Source organism: Protopterus annectens, chromosome 2.part0 (genome assembly GCF_019279795.1).
Source record: "Protopterus annectens isolate FY-2018-M chromosome 2.part0, PAN1.0, whole genome shotgun sequence".
Classification (NCBI taxonomy): Eukaryota; Metazoa; Chordata; order Ceratodontiformes; family Protopteridae; genus Protopterus; species Protopterus annectens.
Window position 1 is genome coordinate 1,589,047,306 of NC_056728.1, and position 18,814 is coordinate 1,589,066,119.

At 42.6% G+C, this 18,814-nt stretch overlaps 1 protein-coding gene across 1 annotated transcript in view; it reads right to left on the bottom strand.

Moving 5' to 3' along the window:
• Window positions 1-18,814, bottom strand: part of FGF2 (fibroblast growth factor 2) — a 470,449-nt gene that overhangs the window by 61,820 nt on the left and 389,815 nt on the right. The window contains exon 2 of the mRNA XM_044061695.1: window positions 13,704-13,807. Within this exon, the coding sequence (XP_043917630.1) occupies window positions 13,704-13,807 (104 nt within the window). The remainder of the gene's footprint in view (window positions 1-13,703; window positions 13,808-18,814) is intronic.

Below are 18,814 nucleotides of genomic sequence, written 5' to 3' on the forward strand. Positions count from 1 at the left end.
ACACCTAAATCCACACACGGCACCGCACACCAGCCACATACAATCCCGGACATTACATAGCTGCCTAGTTGGCCTACACCTAAGGCCGGCTATGCCTGCAGATAATTTTTTTAACGCCTCTGCAGTCTTCAGTTCCTTCCTTCTAAATTGTTTCTTTTCCATGCACACAAGTTCCTATGTTCCCTCGCCCCAATGATGGCCCCAAAAATATTCAGTTTGATTTAGGCTATCTACTCTCTTTGAGGTTACACTCCATATATGCCATACTCTGTGCAAGTAATAACTATGCACTGAAGTTCTTGGCATTCACTAAAGTTGTTGTTGTTGTCTTTCGGCCTTTCCTGGTTAGGGGTCGCCACAGCGGAACTCCGGTCTGCTAATGATTGGCAGTAGATTTTCACGAACGCCGAGGTGCCAGCTTGACGTTCAACCTTCAACGAAGGCACACACATTTACATGTCTTTCGAACGCCCACCCAACTGCGGGGAGGACATGCAGACTCCACACAGAAGGCATTTCCCACACTCTAGCTGAGAATCGAACGGGAGAACATCTTATTTGAAAATGCTCTTTGTCTACCAACTTGTCTTTAGCTTCTCATTAGAGCAGACACAGTTTCACAGTGACTGCAATGTAGCTGTCAAGAACCTATCTTCAGATCTGTGGCCTGTCTTTAAAATGCAGACACACAGTTGCTTCCCCAAAAGCTCTGAAAGAGACTGTAGCTGTATGAAACACAATATTTGATTAAGCAGATCACTAAATTTTAATAAATAACATGGCTAAAAAAAGCATAAAGTGCCACAACAATTATTTTCAGAAGACTTCTTGGATGAATTATTAAATCATGGGCAAATGCATTTCATACACAACATAAAAAAGTAATTTTCAAGCACTTTCCTTCCTTCTACTGATACTGTATCACAAGCAACAATAAAATAGCTCACCTCTGATGTTCCCATATTACTGTTTGGGACCCAGCGGACAAAACTGATGAATCTGATGGTGTAATTTTCATTCTTCCTCAATGTATGAGCATCGGATCCAACTTGGCCACTTTATTGCAATCTAAGATCCGATTCTCGAGCTCTTCCTGAATAGTTTTTCTTTATTGCCTTCTTTTCTTTCCCCTTCAGAGTTAGTTAGCATTAGTTTGGACCCTTTCTGCTACTAGTGCAGACTCTCTCCTATCATTGCTGGTAGTCTTTCTCTTTTCTTACCATTCCTGAGATAACTGTTATACCATTGCTGGTATTTTTCCTTTCTTTGCCTCCTTTTAAAAAAAAACTGTCAAAATTGTTTTTTGTTTGTGGTATAGTTCTCCAGTATGGCGGACATACCTACTGGTTTCAAGAAATGCACTTCTGTGGGCATAAGATACCCAATTCTGATGCCCACAGGGAGTGTGTGTGTTGTTTGGGCCCTACTCACCTTTAGATTTCTTGTGATATCTGTGCAGGTTTTAATGCCAGGGCAGTAAGGGATAGGCATATTAAGCTTCTTCTTGTGCTTTTCTTCTACTTCAGAGGCTCAAACCTCCTTGAAATGTCAGAAGAGTTTGGAGACCACAAAGTCAAGGAAATGCTCCCCTGTCTGATCTCCTTCTTCCACTCTGAGTTCAGAGCCACCATCTGCAATAAAAAAGGTTTTGGATCCATCCTCGTCAGATTCTATTACTCCTAAGGCCAAAATGGTGTTGGATCCCATAGCATGCCCAGTCAGGTCTCCTCAGATCCAGTCTCCACACTTCTCTCTGGAGCCAATGTCTCTGAGATTGAGGTCTCCTTTTCTATAAGAAACTCCAAAAAAGTTATCTCGTCCTCCATCAGGTCTTCCCAGAGTCTTTTTGAACATGATGTGGATAGGATGATGAGAAAGTTTGTTAGAGCTCAAATCCAGATGGGGGTCATTCCGGCTCTATCCCCATCTGATCCGTGAGTCTGCAACCTCTGAGACACCCTTTCGTGACTCCCTCTCTGATCCAACCTGTGATTTTGGAGCTGTCGGATCTGAAGATTTGAGAGTCAGTGAGTTGGATCTGAGGATGTTACCTTTCTCTAGTCCACTTCTTTCCCTGATCTGTTCAGCTGTGAGCATTTTGGAGCAAACTGAGTCTCAGAGCTGAAGTGTTGGCGTTGGGTCTGGGGGAAATGGAAGCCGGGGGAAATGGAACATTAGCTGATTCGACAGCTTCGGCTCCAGGGAGGCTTTCTACTTTTCCAGGACCTTCTACCTTCAAGGTAGTGGAAAGGGTTTCCTCCTGTCCAGGAGATGCTTTGACTATCTCCTCTTCAGATCCTATGCCTATTCCTCCTCCAGGTTTGAGTGCTAAGTCTCATCATCTTATTCCACAGGGACAACCAACCTGTAAGAGCTTCCAGACAGTCCATGCGCAGGGACTTCCTCTTTCTTCCAACACTTCTCCAGAGTATCCCACTGAAGAGATTCCATGGAAGAAACTGTACAAAAGGAGGCACTTAGATTCCCCTCAGGAATCATTAACAGCAGACACCAATTTTGATGAAGGGAAGGGTCCCCCAGATCTCCACCAGATGATGTCTCATTTGGAGACATTTTAGAAATCTGCGCCAAAAAAGTGGATGGTCTTCCCAGAACCCTTCTCAGGAGGAATTGGTGTTCCTAGAAGCTTTCGGATCTGGCCCGTCTACATCCTGGGTGACCCCCCCCCCAGCAGATGAGCTTATTGACCTTGTATCATACCGGGCATGGAAGGAGCCGAACTCCATGGTGCCCATCTCCAAATGCCTGGACAGGATCCTCAGTGCAGCACCGGATAGGCAACATTGGTCCAAGGGGATTCCCATAGATGCCATGATTGTTGCGACAGTCATGAAAAAGGAGCTAGCTGAACAAAGCTCCTTTGTCCATCCCCCTAACAGAGAGTCTAGGACTTTGGACAGATGTGAAAGTGAGTGTATACATCAGAGCCTTTTGCTGTATGATTGCTGAATTACCTGGCATATTTTACAAGGTTACAGAGGGTCTAAGTAAAGAAACTCTCTAACTCTACCCATGGGTTCATGTCAGCAGAGGAAGTAAAAGCATTTTCTTTCTGACTAGCCACCCTACAATCTATATCAAATGCATCCACAAGGTTAATCTCTCATGTGGCTGACAGTTCCACATAGGCCGCAGGTACAAGCATATCCAGTAGGAGGCATACCTGGATATGCGTAGGTTCATAGGTTGGTACTAGGCTATCAGCCCTGGGGCTTATACAAGCCTAGCCAAAACAATTCCCTGGATATTTCTTCCCACAGTATTTACTTCTCTGGACCCCTGGAGCTTTTCCATGTCTCTTTTCATGTAGTCCTGGCGACTGATGTGATCTCCAGGGTGAATTTCCTATCTCCCATCCAATCATCAAGGTTCCTTTTGAAGAGGGCCAAAGAGGTGCCCTGCTTGACATGTATGGGCAGTCTATTCTAGAGTCTGGGGAGTCTCTGGGTCAGGAACCTATCCCCCCAGCATGTTTTGTTCATTGTGATGACAAGGTTTAGTTCCCTGGAGTGTGTGTCTCTGAGGGATTGGGATTTCTTTAAGTGTAGCATGTCCAACTCTGGGTTTGACATGGCCTTGCATGTTAAGCAGAGATCGCCTCTGAGTAGACGATATGCGACAGATTATAGGTGGAGTTTTTTTAGACGGTCAGCATAGGGCATCTGCTTTAGGCCTGTGATTCATTTAGTGAGGCATTTCTGCAGCCTTTCCAGTTGTTGCAGATGTCTTGAGAGACACATACCAAACAGGGCGTTGTATTCTATAATGGGTCTAATGAGGGATGAGTACAGTGAGACAATGACCTCCTTTTTTCTGGATGAAAAGCCCTTAGTGATGAGATGTGCCACATAGAATGATTTCCTGACTGTTGTGGCGATGTGGTTATTGAAGGTGAGACCACTGTCCACCTGTGTCCCTAAGTCTCTTATCACACTTTCGATGTTTAGTGTACTGCCACCTATGTGGTAATTCATGGGTACATGTTTTTTCCCAAAGGAGATAACTATACATTTCTTGGCATTGAGCTTGAGCCCATGGCTCTGGCACCAAGCATCTGTTTCTGTAAGGCCCTTTTGTAGAATATCCACATCATCTGGGGATTCAATAATGGCTCCCAGTTTGCAGTCATCTGCGAACTTTGTTAGGCAGAGTCCCTTAGTGTTGGCTTGTACTTCAGAGAAGTAGATGCCAAACAAGAGCGGTCCCAGGACTGAACCCTCAGGTACTCCACTTGTCACTTGTCTGGAGCTGGATTTGGAGTCAGCTACTTCTACAGTGTGGGTTCTGTCAGTAAGCCAGTTGGCAACCCATCGAGTGACGTAGGGATTAATGCCCAGCTTAGTAAGTTTATCGATTATTCCAGAGTGGGGGATGGTATCGAAAGGCTTGGCGAGGTCCATATAGGTTGTGTGGACCACCTTACCCTTGTTCACTGCTCTGGAGACTGATTTGAAGAAGTCAATCAGGTTCAGGGCAAAGGATCGGCCCTTCATGAACCCAAACTGCGTGGGGTCCAGTGTTTGAAGGTTGCCAATGTCTTTGTTTATAAATTCCATGATAATAAGTTCCATGGCCTTGCAGATCAGGCTCGTCAGACTGATGGGGTGGTAGTTCCCAGGATCCAAGGTGGACCCCCCTTGTGGAGTGGGATAACTGTAGCTGTGCGCCACTCAGTGGGCACAAAGCCTGAAGTGAATTTGCAAAGCCCTTTAAAGCATCATTCATAAATGCTTCTTTTGATGGAGCCTCTCATTTTGGGCCCAACATTAAAGAGACACTTTCCCATAGTGAACAAGTTGGAAAGACCCTACTATCTGCCATAGGCATCTGTTTTTCTACCACGCAGATGTCTTTCTCAAGAAATCAGCATGGTGATAAGAAAATGTGGTTTTAGAAATCTCAATGCCTTTTCAAGATTCACGTGGAGATTTTTCTCCCAGAGGCAGAGGGGAAACAATTACAATAATGGAAATGCTGCTCAAGGGGCAGAGGAGTTCCGCAAAATCAAGAGTCTTGTTGAGATTCTTTCTCGGATAGACTCTTTCAGCATTCCAGAAAGGCCACCTGAATGTTCTTCTCTGGAGACAGTTAGGAGACAGTTATCTTTGCACCCAGAAGCCTGGGCAGCCACCGCAAAAGATGCATGGGTGCAAAGAATCATATCCAGAGGTTATTTTATTCCCTTTTTACAAAATCCACCGAGGATAAGAAAAAATCTTCCTGATGTTCCATGCAATCAATGGGAGCAAGCAGCACTGGAAATTCCAAAGCTGCTAAACAAGAGTCATCCAAGAGATCCCACCAGACCAAAGAGGATCCGTTTTTTACTCAAGGTTTTTTTTAATGCCAAAGAAAACAGGCAACCTGAGACCTATTCTGGATCTCAGTTTTTTAAACAAATTCATAAAGAACTCCAAATTCCAAATGGTCATGGTTCAGTCCATTCTGCCATTGCTCCAGAAAGACAACTGGATGTGCTCTTTAGATCTGAAAAATGCATACTATCATATGTTTCATAGGTAGGTACTAGGCTATCTGCCCGAGGGCATTTATAAGCCTAGACAGAGTGTGTCAGCTTTCGCTGCCTCATTGATTAATTAACTGAGCCTCTGTCAAGAAGAGCCAATGAAGTGATCCCAGGGGTGTATTTTCTGTTACCCATCCACTCGTCAAGGTTTTTCTTGAAGAGTGTTAGTGAGGGGCTCTACCTAATGTAGTTAGGAATTTTGTTCCAAAGCATTGGGAGTCTGTGACAGGAATCTATCCCTCCAGCATGTTCTATTTATTGTTGTGGCGAGGTTTAGCTCACTAGAGCGAGTGGCTCACAGTGACTTGGATCTGTTTAGGTGGAGCATGTCCATCAATTCTGTGTTGGACATGGCTTTGTAAGTCAGGCAGAGATCACCTCTGAGTAAGCGATATGCGACTGAGTACAGCTGGAATTTTTCCAGTCAGGCTGCATAGGACATATGTTTGAGGCCAGTAATCCTCTTGATGAGGTGCTTTTGTGGTCTTTCCATCTGTTGGAAGTGTCTTGTGAGGTATATCAAATGGGGCATTGTACTCTATGATGGGTTTGATGAGTAACGAGTAGAGGGGCACTGTAACCTCTTTATTTCTAGATGTAAACCCTTCAGTAATTAGATGGGCTACATAGAAGGCTTTCCTAACTACTTTGGAATATGATTGTCAAAGGAGAGATTACTATCTACCTGGGTCCCCAGATTTCTTATTACCTCTTCTGTATTAAGGGGGCTGCCACCTATGTCGTAATTCATGGGTGTTTTGTTATTCCCAGACGGGATGACTATGCATTTTTTGGCATTTAGCTTGAGACCATGACTTTGACACCAGGTGTCCGTCTCAGTAAGGCCCTTTTGGAGAATGCCCGTGTCAGCTGGAAATTCAATTATGGCTCCCAGTTTGCAATCATTGGCGAACTTGGTTAGCCATAGTCCTCCTGTGTTTGTATATGCCGAACAGTAGGGGTCCCAGGACTGAGACTTGTGGGACACCACTTGTGACTGGTTTAGAGTCAGACCTGGAGCCCGCTATTCTTACCGTGTGAGTTCTGTCTGTAAGCCAGTTGGGAACCCATCTCGTGACGTTGGGGTTTATGTTCAGGCTGGTGAGTTTTTCTATAATTCCCAAGTGGGGAATGGTGTCAAAAGCCTTGGTGAGGTCAAGGTAGGCTGTGTGAACTACCTTCCCCTCATCTATGGTCTTGGTGACTGCCTCGAAGAAGTCAACCAGGTTTAGTAGGCATGATCTGCCCTTAACAAAGCCGAACTGGGTCGGGTCAAGTGTTTGGAGGTTTCCAATGTCTTTGTTAATGAGTTCCATGATGATGTGCTCCATAGCCTTGCAGACAAGGCTAGTCAGGCTTATGGGGCGATAGTTACCAGGGTCAGTTGTGGCCCCTCCTTTGTGGAGCAGAATAACCGTTGCTGTGTGCCATTCTATGGGCACGTAGCCTGTGGAGAGACTGAGGTTGAACAGTGTGTTTAGGTGGGGGGTTAGTTCGTTCTGTAGTTTTTGCAAGATGCAGCCTGGGACACCATCTAGTCCCATTGACGCTATGCTTTTGAAAGTTGATAAATAAAGCACAAGCACTCTCTCAACCATTTAGATAAAGTAACTATGGAAATAGATCTTTCCAATTTTGGTCCTGAGAATGATACAAATAATTGGACAGATTTTCATAATGATTTAGTTTTGTCAAAATAAAAACGCAATTGTCTATGCACGTCTCCTTTATTAGAAAAATTTGGAAAGAAGACTGGTAGATCAATTGTTTGATTAATAATCAAGTCATAACGAATTTTGGTTAAAAAGGCGGGATTAGTCAGGAGTGATCCTCTGTCCTTATGGAACACTGTGTAACCACGCTTTATGCACAAGGCTTGCAATTCAGAAATTCGTCTTGCTGAGGTAATGGCCACCAAGAATAATGTTTTCCAGCATAGGAATTTCAAATCACAATTGGCAGCAGATTCAAAACGGGGATGAGTCAAGGATTGAAGAACTAATGTCAAACTCCAGGGTTCGACGCCTGTTTGAAGGGGGGCCTAATGTGTGTAACACCTTTCAAAAAGGTTTTACAGAGACGGTGTGAAATCAAGGAAGAGTCCTTGAAACCATTATGGAAGTTGGAGATTGCCGCAAGTGTACTCGAATAGTTGAAGCTGCCGCTCCTGAATGAAGGAGATTAGATAAATACTCTAGTACCATAGAAAATGGTGCTGAAAAAGGGTTTACTCCCCTTTTTTGAGACCAGATTATGAATCTTTGCCACTTGCTGAGATAAAGTTTCCTGGTGGATAGTTTATGGGAAGCCAGAAGAATGTGGTGGATGGGGGAGGATAGACTGCTTTGCCTGGCAATTACCAGAATTGAAGGAACCAAGCTGTCAGCTTGAGGCTCGATATATTTGGATGTACCAACCCCTGTGGGTGCGACAGCAATTCCAGAGTTGGATCCAGAATCCATGGTTGATGTACTAGGTGAAGCCAAAGAAAGAGAAACCAAATTTGTCAGGGCCAGGAGATTACAATGAGGATTACTCTGCTTTTCAAATGAAGAGCCTTCTTCAAGAATTGTGGGATCAGAGCAAGGGGAGGATAAGCATAAAGAAGTCCGTGGGGCAATCATGTACAAAAACATCTCTCGGGGACTCCCCCTGCGGGGGAATTAGGGCAAAGTATCTGCTGTATTTGTGATTTGCGGGGGATGCGTACAGATCACAGCAAGGCTGGCCCCAGCGACTGAAGATATTCACCGCTATGACAGGATTGAGGGACCACTCGTGAGGCAGGAGAATGCATCTGCTTGGTTTGTCTGCAATTATGTTGGAATCCCTGGGAATGTGCATTGCTAGCAGAAAGCAGTTGGAAGCTATCGCCCATTACCAAATTCTCATGGCCTCTCGACACCCTTGTTTGTTGATATACCAGACTAGTAACATGTTGTCGGACTGGATGGCAATTGTTCCTAAACGGAGAACAGGTGGAAATGTTTGCAACGCTAGAAGCACTGCCCTCAGTTCTAGAACACCAATATGCAGGTTGGCCTCCATGGGTGACCAAGTGCCTTGGACTGTCTTTCCCTGGAAATGCCCCCTCCACCCAATCAGGGAGGTGTCTGTGGTCAATGTGGCTCTGGGCTGAGAGGGGGAGAAACGGCAACTCCATAGGTGCTCTTCTGGCCAAATTAAATCCTGTTTGCACCGATTTGTTATCCTGATCTGAAATGACATAGGATGAGTCAAAGGGGACCACTGTGAAACAATACTAATTTCATGAACTTTAATTGTACTGACTTAGGAATGGGGTCCATTCCCATCATGGTATTAGAAACCCAAAATACTTGGAGAAATAAAAAAGGGAGAGACCATTGTATTTGCAAAAGCCACTGCAGAAGTCTCATGTGTAGTTTTACCAGTGGAACTATTGTTATCGAGGCTGCCATTGACCCTAGTAGTTGGAGGACTGCCTGGGCCGAAGCTTTGTCCTGACAGAGTATCACCCGAAGTTGAGCCCTGAGTCTTTCTAGCCTGTGAAGTGGGAGGGAAACTAGGCATGACTGAGTATCGAAAGTCGCCCCTATGAACTCCAGTCTTTGAGAAGGCGTCAACTTGCATTTCTCTTTGTTTACTGTTATCCCTAAGTGTTCCATTAGTTGTAGGGTGTAATGTATAGCTGAAACCAGTAGATGCTTGGTTGGGACAGTAAGGAGCCAATCGTCTAAATATGGAAACACCCGGAATCCTTGCAGTCTCAAGTTAGCTGTTACCACTACCATGCATTTTGGGAACACTCTGGGGGCTGTAGAGAGACCAAAGGGCAGTGCTCAGAATTGGTAGTGATTGGCTCCCAGCCGGAAATGGAGGAATCTTCTGGAGCACTTGTCCACTTTTATATGGTAATACGTGTCCTGACGATCTAACAAGCACATCCAATCATCTTTATCCAGAAAAGATAGCACAGACTGAACCTTGACCAGCCAGAATTTTGTTTGCTTGACAAATTTGTTTAGGATGCTGAGGTCTAGAATTGGCCTGCAGTCCCCTGTCTTTTATGGCACTAAAAAGAAGCTTGAGTAGAATCTGGATCCTTTGTGGTCTAGTGGGACTGTTTGGATGACTCTTTTTTAGAAGCATCTTTTGAATTTCTTGAGGTACTGCTTCCCTTTGACTGGGTGGAACGTCGGGAATATGCCTTAGTGGCCTTGGGTAAAGACTGAAAGGGATGTGATAACCTCTGGCAATTATCGTCTGCACCTAAAAATCTGTGGTTATCGTTTATCAGGCAAGGTGGTGCAGAGAAAAACGTTCCACAACTGCTTCCAGAGGTAAGCAATCGGTCTTCAGGAGCATTGATAGGGCTCTCCAGAGAAAGAATCTCTGGATCCCTGATTACACAGACCCCCTCTGCCTCTGAAGGTGCATCTTCCAGTTGAGCTCCCCCCTCTACCCCAGGGGAAAACTCACCACGGGTGTCACTGAAAGAACCCTGTGATTTCCTGTACCACATCTTTCCACTCCACGGATTCCTACAGTAGGATCATTGGGGGGGGGGGGTGGTGGAAAAATGTACATCCATGGCAGACAAGGTCTTACCGTCCTTTTCACACCTGGCAAAAGTGGCTTTCACCTTTGGGCCAAAAAGAGAAGAAGCCTCTATGGGGCATTGAGAATGGAAAACTTAAATGGATCCGCAAAATCACATAAGCGCATCCAGGCATGACGTCTCATGACAATGCCTGCATCTGCTGCTCTAGCCACCCCTTTGGTAGAGTGAGAAAACAACCGCATGGACAAGTTAGAGATAGATTCCAGGGGGTGGCCAGTTGTGAGGCAATTTTGTCACGTACCTCATCAGAAACTGCTCCTGCTAAGGTTTCTGAGAGTTGTGAGATTATGTCTCTCTGAAGCCGGATAAAGTATATCAGATAGTTCAAGGACCAAATGGCAAAGGTTGGTAAAGAATACACCCGCTTCCCTAGTCCATCTATTGCCTGAGACTTCCTGTTAGTGGGATGGACAGTACGGCTCTCCTTGGCAAGCTCTTTCTTAGTGGCCGTCACCACAACCATAGCATCTACTGGTTGGCCCTTGGACTAGTGTGGGTTGTCCTCTGGAGTAGAAAGAATTTTGTCTGGTCTCCGGGGGATAGGTTCAACGGTATCAGGACTCTTCCAGGTGCACTGCACGATGAGCTGAACCAGGTCATCTGCAGGCGGGGGTCATCCAGGAAGTCGAGGGCTGAGCACAGAAAAACTGCAAGACTACAGACTCCTCAAGATTTCCAATAGGTCTCCAAAGGAGACATCCTCAGGGGGAGACCATGGGCATCTTTCCCCTTCATCATAGTCTGTATCTTCGGTGAGGGATTCCTCAGGGTAATCCACGTGCTTCCTTTTGCATGATTTCTTGTGAGGTACCTCCTTGGCGGGGACATCTGAGGAGAACTCTGCAGTGTGGATACCTTGTGGAAGGATGTCTTGAGGTTCCTGTGCCCGGTGTCCCATGAGTAGTGGGCTGTGTCAACTGCAGCTCAGAGGAAAGATATGTATGGGTCTCCGGGACCAAAGGGACCAGCTTGGAGCCTGCAGAGGCACGTGCCTTCTCCATCAGCTGGAAAGCAGGTTCACCCAAAAAGGGATGGGAGCATGGAACCAAGAAAGAGAACCTCGGGACGGGGGTCACACCCTGTTCCGATGAACCCACTAAGGAGCCACAAGAGGACTCAGTTCCATCAAGGCAACCGGAGCCACAGTAGATGGAGCCATGGAAAAAACAGGTGCCGTACTAGGGGTCACGGTGCCAAAAGACCAGTTTCAATCCCAAGGATGGCCCGGCTCTGAGTGAGTCGATGGCCAAAGGGTAGGCTCCAGAGCCATGGTAAGGCCTACCATTGGAAGCAAAGAAGCTGGAACCGGGGTTGGCGTCGGTTTCAAAGGCTCCGATACCTCCAAGAAGGTCGAAGGAGGAAAATATGTCCGAGTCCGTGGAGAAAAATTCTTGGCTCTGGGTGTGAGGGAGGATTTGGAAGGAGTTGGAATTCCTCTGACCACCAGGAGCTGATCCACTAGCCTCAGTATGTCCAGTTCCAAGTGGCTCCTGGAGGAGTGGGTGGACATCCCCATCAGGGAGTCAGGCCGCTGTAGAAATGGACTGCATTGCTGTCCAATAAACAAATCCACCAAAGGGGAATATCAGGTCCAAGGGGGTATTTCAGCTTTCGGCATTGTGGTTTAAGGACCAGCATGATGTATATGTAGGGGGAAAGTAGTGACCGGAATTGGAACAACTATTTTTGGTGCCAAAAGGGAGATTGGTACTGTAGTCACAATTGGTGTCGTAGTCAGTGCTTGGGACATGGGTGCCGAGGACGGCACTGTAGCCGACTGTTGAAGTGCTGGAACCGAAGACTGCACCATGGAGGGGGTTTGAGGCCCCGGTGCCGAAGTTGTTGGTGTTAATTTAGAAATTTTTGCTTTCAGCTCTGTCAATTTTGATTCACTGACGTAAGGAGAGGAGTGTACGGATTTACTCCTCTTTTTATGTTCTCTCTTTGGAGGGGTTGAGTACTCTGACTCAGAAATAGCCTCCGCGAAAGGAGATTTCAGGAGACCTTTAAGCATAAGCTTGTTTTCCTTTCCAGCAAAGTGCGGGAGCTCTTACATATCTCACAAGGGGGTTTCACAGACAGGTGTGGCACCCCTTGACAGTAGACACAGGACACATGGTTGTCCACATTAGGTATTTTCCTGTCGCACTGGTCACAGTTTTTGAAACCAGTTGTTCCCTTTTTGTCGGACATATCTGCAACCAATAATACAAGTTTTAACAACAAATTGGTCAAATCACACTCACACAATAAAGAAGAAAGTTTTTTTTTTTTTTTACAATAGAGAAGAGAAAGGAGAAAAGGGAATACCAAGAATGGTATTGGGAATTACCTCAGAGGTAATGGAAGTCCTATACCAGCAATGGTATGAAGAGTACCAAACGTGGTAAAAGAAGGAAATAAAGAGAGGGACACTCACGCAGATAAACAAATAATATACGATTAACAATAGATTAATTAAATATATGAAAATAAACCAAGAAAAGGTTTAAGTAGTGAAAAATTTGAAATGAATTAGCAGAGAGCTGGCCTGACGTATTAATTCAGTATACAGCAAATGAGATCTGAAGTAATGTAGAGAGGGGCACTATGGGTAAAGCTTAGCTCGAGAGTTTTTTTGGCTGGTGCAAGCTTGTTATAATGGCTGACTCAGTTCCGAAGACAGAACCGACACCCATCAGTAAGGAATGAATGAAGATTAACAACATCAGCTCTAACTGTTTGAGATGTTGAGATGATTTTCAAATAAAGAGTCATTTAATTTATAGAAGGAGTGTCCTAGAATGAGTGGTTATTAGGCAGTATAATGTTAGCATAATTCTGTTGGACAAAGCCCCCTGCCTCCCACATTAGACCAAGAAGTCCTGCCTTCTTCTCTACATAACCTGCTAAAAACAATTCTGAAATTCTGTCTAAACAGCCTGTCCCACAGCAGAGCTTCCTAACTTCTGATAAGTTATCTTTAAATAATACATTCATTGGCATGAAGTAGCTGACTAAGCCCTACTTACATGACAGTGTGTGTGTGTGTGTGTGTACTCTGTTGCACCCACACACTTGACTGCCATTTCACTTCTAAGGCCCTGCTGCATCATCACAAAGAAAAAAGTTACAGGTTTTGCAGTTTGCTGCATCTTAACAAAAATATAGTTACATGACTTTGCACAGCATTTTTGTCTTCTCATAGTTTTTCATGTTTCATACAGAAAGGAAGCTTCATGTTTTGGCATAGTTTTTCACATGTGTTGTGCATGCTGGGCCACCGTACCTCTTTTAGGATGTTGTGATTAATATAATATCTCTAAAATCAAGACTTTATGAAAATTATACTTCTAAGTATTGGCAATGTAGAAACTGTTTTTACAGAACTGAACATGAACACCTGTCTGAATATGTTTTACAATCTCTAAGTGTTTAGGAATGGGAATTCCCTAACAAAACTGTTTCCAGGTTAACTTAGTTCAGAGAAACTTCCTGTCAATGAGAATACAGTTGGTTTCCTTTGTATCATGTGCAGCTTACTTTTCAAAGAAAAAAAAAAACATTGCTTACTGAGCCGATGAGTCTGCCATCTTGGTTCATGGTGAGGTAACGACTTGCACATATTCCCTTGATTGTGACCACACCTATCTCTACTGCTTGCAGCTGTAACTTGACTGAAAAAAAAAGAAGTAACATCTTTACAACACATTTTAATATCTTACATGACAGAATATAAAAAGTGAATGCTCCAGACTGCAGTTTATATAAGTTAAAATTTTGTTTACCCATGTCATTAACTCATCTAATTTATTAAAATATTACTTCAAAGCACTGTGCATATTTTTCTTGCTACACGTCCTCTGTTTTTAAGTCAGAGCAATACTGGACAGGGGAATCACACAGTTACAAAATTAAAGTGGGTGCAAAATCCCTCCCTTTTTATGGTTAGGTTCCTCCAGTGAAAAAAATGTGCAAATTTAAAGTGAAATACTGAATCCCACTAAGTTTTAGCATGACAGAAGCAAATTACAGCAATAAGATACGTTTTATAATATAGTTGTAACTCATGGATTGCACTGATTATGCTTCAGAAATGACAGAAAATCTTGTTACCGACAGATTCATATCTAAGTACCTACCTTTAGCAAAGGAGAGTATGAAATAGTCTTTGTCATGCTTTCAGCACATGGATGTCAAGAGCACATAATGTGTGAGTTATGATCGAAAAGACCTGATCATAGTTCTTTTAAGTAAATGGAAGTTTTGCTGTATTACTGTATTACTAGGTGCAAAGAAAAAAGTGTACGAGTACAAAGTGTTTTTCAGCTTTGAACACTGAGAAATGCTTAGCGCTGCCATTCCAACAGCATCCATAAGATGGGTGTCTCTCCCTGTGATGAATGAATGACTTTAGAAGCTGCTTAATACTTCAGTTTCAGATTTTTGTTCTTTATGCGACAGTAAGGTATACTACAGTTTTGAAAGTTGTGAATATGCTTCTGATGCTGTTTTGTGTTGGCTGATGTTAATACCCTGGTTTATGACCAAGATTAACAGTAATGAAATGTGCATAACAAAAAATTGTTAAGCATCTTTCTTTTGTCAGAAAGTTGCTTAACAAAATTGTGTTTTTCTTGAATTCACAGAATAATCTAAGTACTCCATATACTACAAAGCTGTTATAAACACCTTTCTTCCTTTATCTGTTTACTGGGTAAGTGGACTGGTTGAATCAACCCATTTCAGCCATGGCAAGCTCCTACGAACCAAAGGCAATAGTATTAGGTACAATACAAAATATGTAATGTGACTGATATAAAACTGAATGAAAATATTGTAGAAGAGAACACTACAGTGTATATTACAGACAAAAATCAATAAAGTTTACATGTTGGCAAAAAGATTCAATAAAATACAGCAGAAACTGAGTTAACTATTAGAATTATATAATTTACAAATGGGCAGGCTGTCAGGTTGATATGAACAGGTTATAGAAATGTAAGAAAATATTGATCAATAGAAAAAGCTGTGAATTTAGACATCAAATCTACATTAGACATGTCAGCATAGAAAGTTGAACCTAAGGATATATGTTTTGCTGTTATTCCATTACCCATTGTGTCTGAAACACTTGCAAATGTACACAACTCGGTGTTATAAAAGTAAGTGAATCTTTTGCTGCCACAGAGATGACAGTCACCAGGAAACTTTAGCAAAAACATGTAGGAGCTTTAAAAGTGTTAACATACACCTCAAGCTACCACACAAACAACATTCAGAAGCAAAGTGCATTCCTAGTCACCAATAGCTTTAAAAGCTGTTTCTGTCACATACCCATTTTTAAAACAGCTGCTATCACAAATGAGGAGCTAAATCTCCCCATATCTTACAAAAAATATGAATGGGTCTTTAGCCACAACCATTTGCTGCGTGTTTGGGAAAGGAATACAAAGAACTCCCAAGCTTCACTCTCAAGGTGAATTTGTTGGTATTCATTTCTCAAACACACAACAGTCTATTTCTAATTAGAGACCCATAATAATACTTTGTATTATAATAATACAGTAAGAAACTTAAAACATCCCCACTGACTCTGTATGACTATTACTTTATATGTCACCAACTAACAACCACACATTTAAATTAAATATACAGATGACTGTAAATTTGCAAAAGAAAAAAGTGATCATAAAGGTGAATGAAAGTGAAAAACATTTTATGATAGAACCATTTAAGTGCATTAATGATATCAGTAGAGAACAAAATGATGGATCCCTATTGAAACGTAGAGACCAAAAATACAAGAAAAGACTATTGAATAGTTTTCTTCTCCTTTAAGCTTGATTATGCAAGGGTGAAGCTGCGCTGCACACCCCCCCCAACACACACACACACACACACACACACACACACACACACACACACACACACACACACACACATTTGTGAGGGCAGGCTCCCCATATCCTCCAAACTTGTACATAAAAATTCTGAGAAGTGACAACTTGGATTAAATATAACTAAGTCCGGTTTTTGGTCCCAGTCTCCACATTTTGGGACTCAGCAATTCAAGTTCTGTCATTTTAAATGTTTACCCTAAAGGATACAAGCTGAAGAAACAAACTGGCCAGCTCAAGGACAGTATAACAAAGTGTGAGTTCACAGAAGGTACAGTAAAGTAGAAGTAATATATTTAAAAATTATAAAAAGATTTCAGGAATGCACATGACAAACATAAGGTAATTCTTACGAGGACTGGGCTTAGGGAAGGAATCTGTTAATTTAGAAGGATCTATAATGCATGTAGCAGGTATATGAAGATGCACACACACACACACTGTACTGTGCTTAACTCAAAGAAAGCCTCTAATTCTTCATCAAGGAAATCTTTCCTTTTTGTCACTGCCTGGTGCCTTGACAGATCAAAGCTATAAAACAGGATAGATAAAATTGACATTGCCAATATTGGAAAAAAATTTGAGCAAAAAACATCTTGATTATCAATCTTGTTGCATGGCAAAACAAACTATATTTAAAAGGATCATTATAGAATCCAGGCTGCTTATTAATAATAAAATCACTTTACAATATTCTTGCATTGCACTCTTCTATAGGATGATGTTGAAGCTTATATAAATGTATGTACAGAGGTGCAATTACATACCTAGCAGTTTCATAAAACAGACTCATATTCTCCATGAAGTCTTTACGCAAAAAGAATAGTCTACACACTGGAAAAGGCCTATTTTTCAAACGATATCAATATTATTTCCATTTCAGTCTAAAGACTGAATGTAATTTACTAAATTGATTGGATCTTAAGGAAAATTCCAATGTCTTGATGACAGTTCTTCAGCTCTCTATTTTTAATCATCTTAATGCTACCATCTCTAAATATTTGCACCCTATATCCAGTAGCACAGTTGCAGTTGGGTGAAGGGGACAGTCATGCTGGGTGCAAAGTAGGGGACGCAATTTGCAGATGCCAATCAGTCTTCAGTGCAGTGCATTATAAGCATTCAGAAATTAGCATTTGTAGTCAGAACTGAAGCACTTACTGCACTGTGAGTATGGCATAAATTGTAGTATCTATTTACAAATGCAAAAAAGTAGTTTGTCAGTTTAAAAGGAAAGAAGAGATGTTCATCATATGGATCACTGCTGCAGTAGCCCTAGCTATATTGGTTATATCCTGCTAATGATATAACAGCCAGCCAGCTTCCAAACCTATGAAGACACCTACACAACCAAACCATTAGTCATCTTGGAGGGGGGGGGGGGGTTCAAGGATCAGATAAGCTCCCTTTGGGGAAAAAAACTTCCTGCTTTACTTTTTATGACAAAATTTTAACTATTTCTGTGACTGATTCATTATAAAGATAGGAAAAGTGTTTTTAATGATTGTCATTTATCTTTTAATTACTTTTAAACTGGACCACAAAACAAACGGCATCAGAACTACTAGAGTAAAAGACTTAAATTTTGCTTGCTAATTAAATAGGACATGTTGGAGAGGCAGATATGTTTCTCAGAGAATTTCCACTCTATGGAATAAGCTCCTCATCCATGTGAAGCAGAATTCCACCCTATCTCTACTTAAGTAAAACTTGGTCCTATGGATGGGTATTCAAAAACTCATTCCTGGTCTGGTTCCTATGCCTCTGATGGACAGAGGCAGTCAGTAAATCATCCCCTATAAATCAAATATAAATCAAATATGTGGGTCACATTTGGGTTGCATGGCTAGGATTTTAAGGGAGCAAACACCTTCCTGTCAAGTACGGCAAGTGCCATGGCCCATAACTCCAAAATCAATTCAAAAAAACAAGGCCAGCAATGTGTTGTGTTGCCAAGAATCTATTTAATTATGTAAACACCATAAAACGACTAGGGGTAAGAACCCCTAGAAATACACCAAAAAACAAGCAAACCAGTTTTGGCTATCCCAGCCTTCTTCAGTGCAAATACACTGAAGAAGGCTGGGATAGCTGAAACCGGTTTGCTTGTTTTTTTGGTGTATTTCTAGGGGTTCTTACCCCTAGTAGTATTATGGTGTTTACGTAATTAAATAGATTCTTGGCAACACAACACAGTGCTGGCCTTGGTTTTTTGAATACGATTTTAAGTGACCTAGTGGTTGTCAGTCTAGTATATACCTATGAACCTTCATGTTTTTACTTTTGTGGTACAAACGTTGTTAAACTACTTTTTTCTGTGGTAAAGTTGTATTCTTTAACTTTTGGGGGATGGGGTAAGCATTTTAAGTGTTTTTATTGGGGGGGGGGGGTTACTTTTTACAACTTTCTTGTTTTACCAACTACTGCTGCCAGGCTTCCCCAGGAATCAGGGCATCTTTTTTGGCCTAACCATGGAACAACTTACCGGATCCTCAGCCCCTCCTTCTTCCAGACAGAAAAAAAAAGAAAATTACTAAACAGCCTTTGCAGCCACAACAAGTTGCCAATATGCCTCAGCCTCAGAATAGTGACTTTGTTGTGGCCATTACTGGTTCCTCACACCATTCATCTTTTTCCATGGCTCCTTCTGGTGTTATTCTTAATAACAACATGTACTGGGAGTTAGACACATCCTCTGCAGCTGTTTGAGTACTCTTGGTGGGCAAGGGAGAGACACTCTTGCTGGTCCCAGCAGAAGGAACATGGAGTGCAACTCTACTTAGT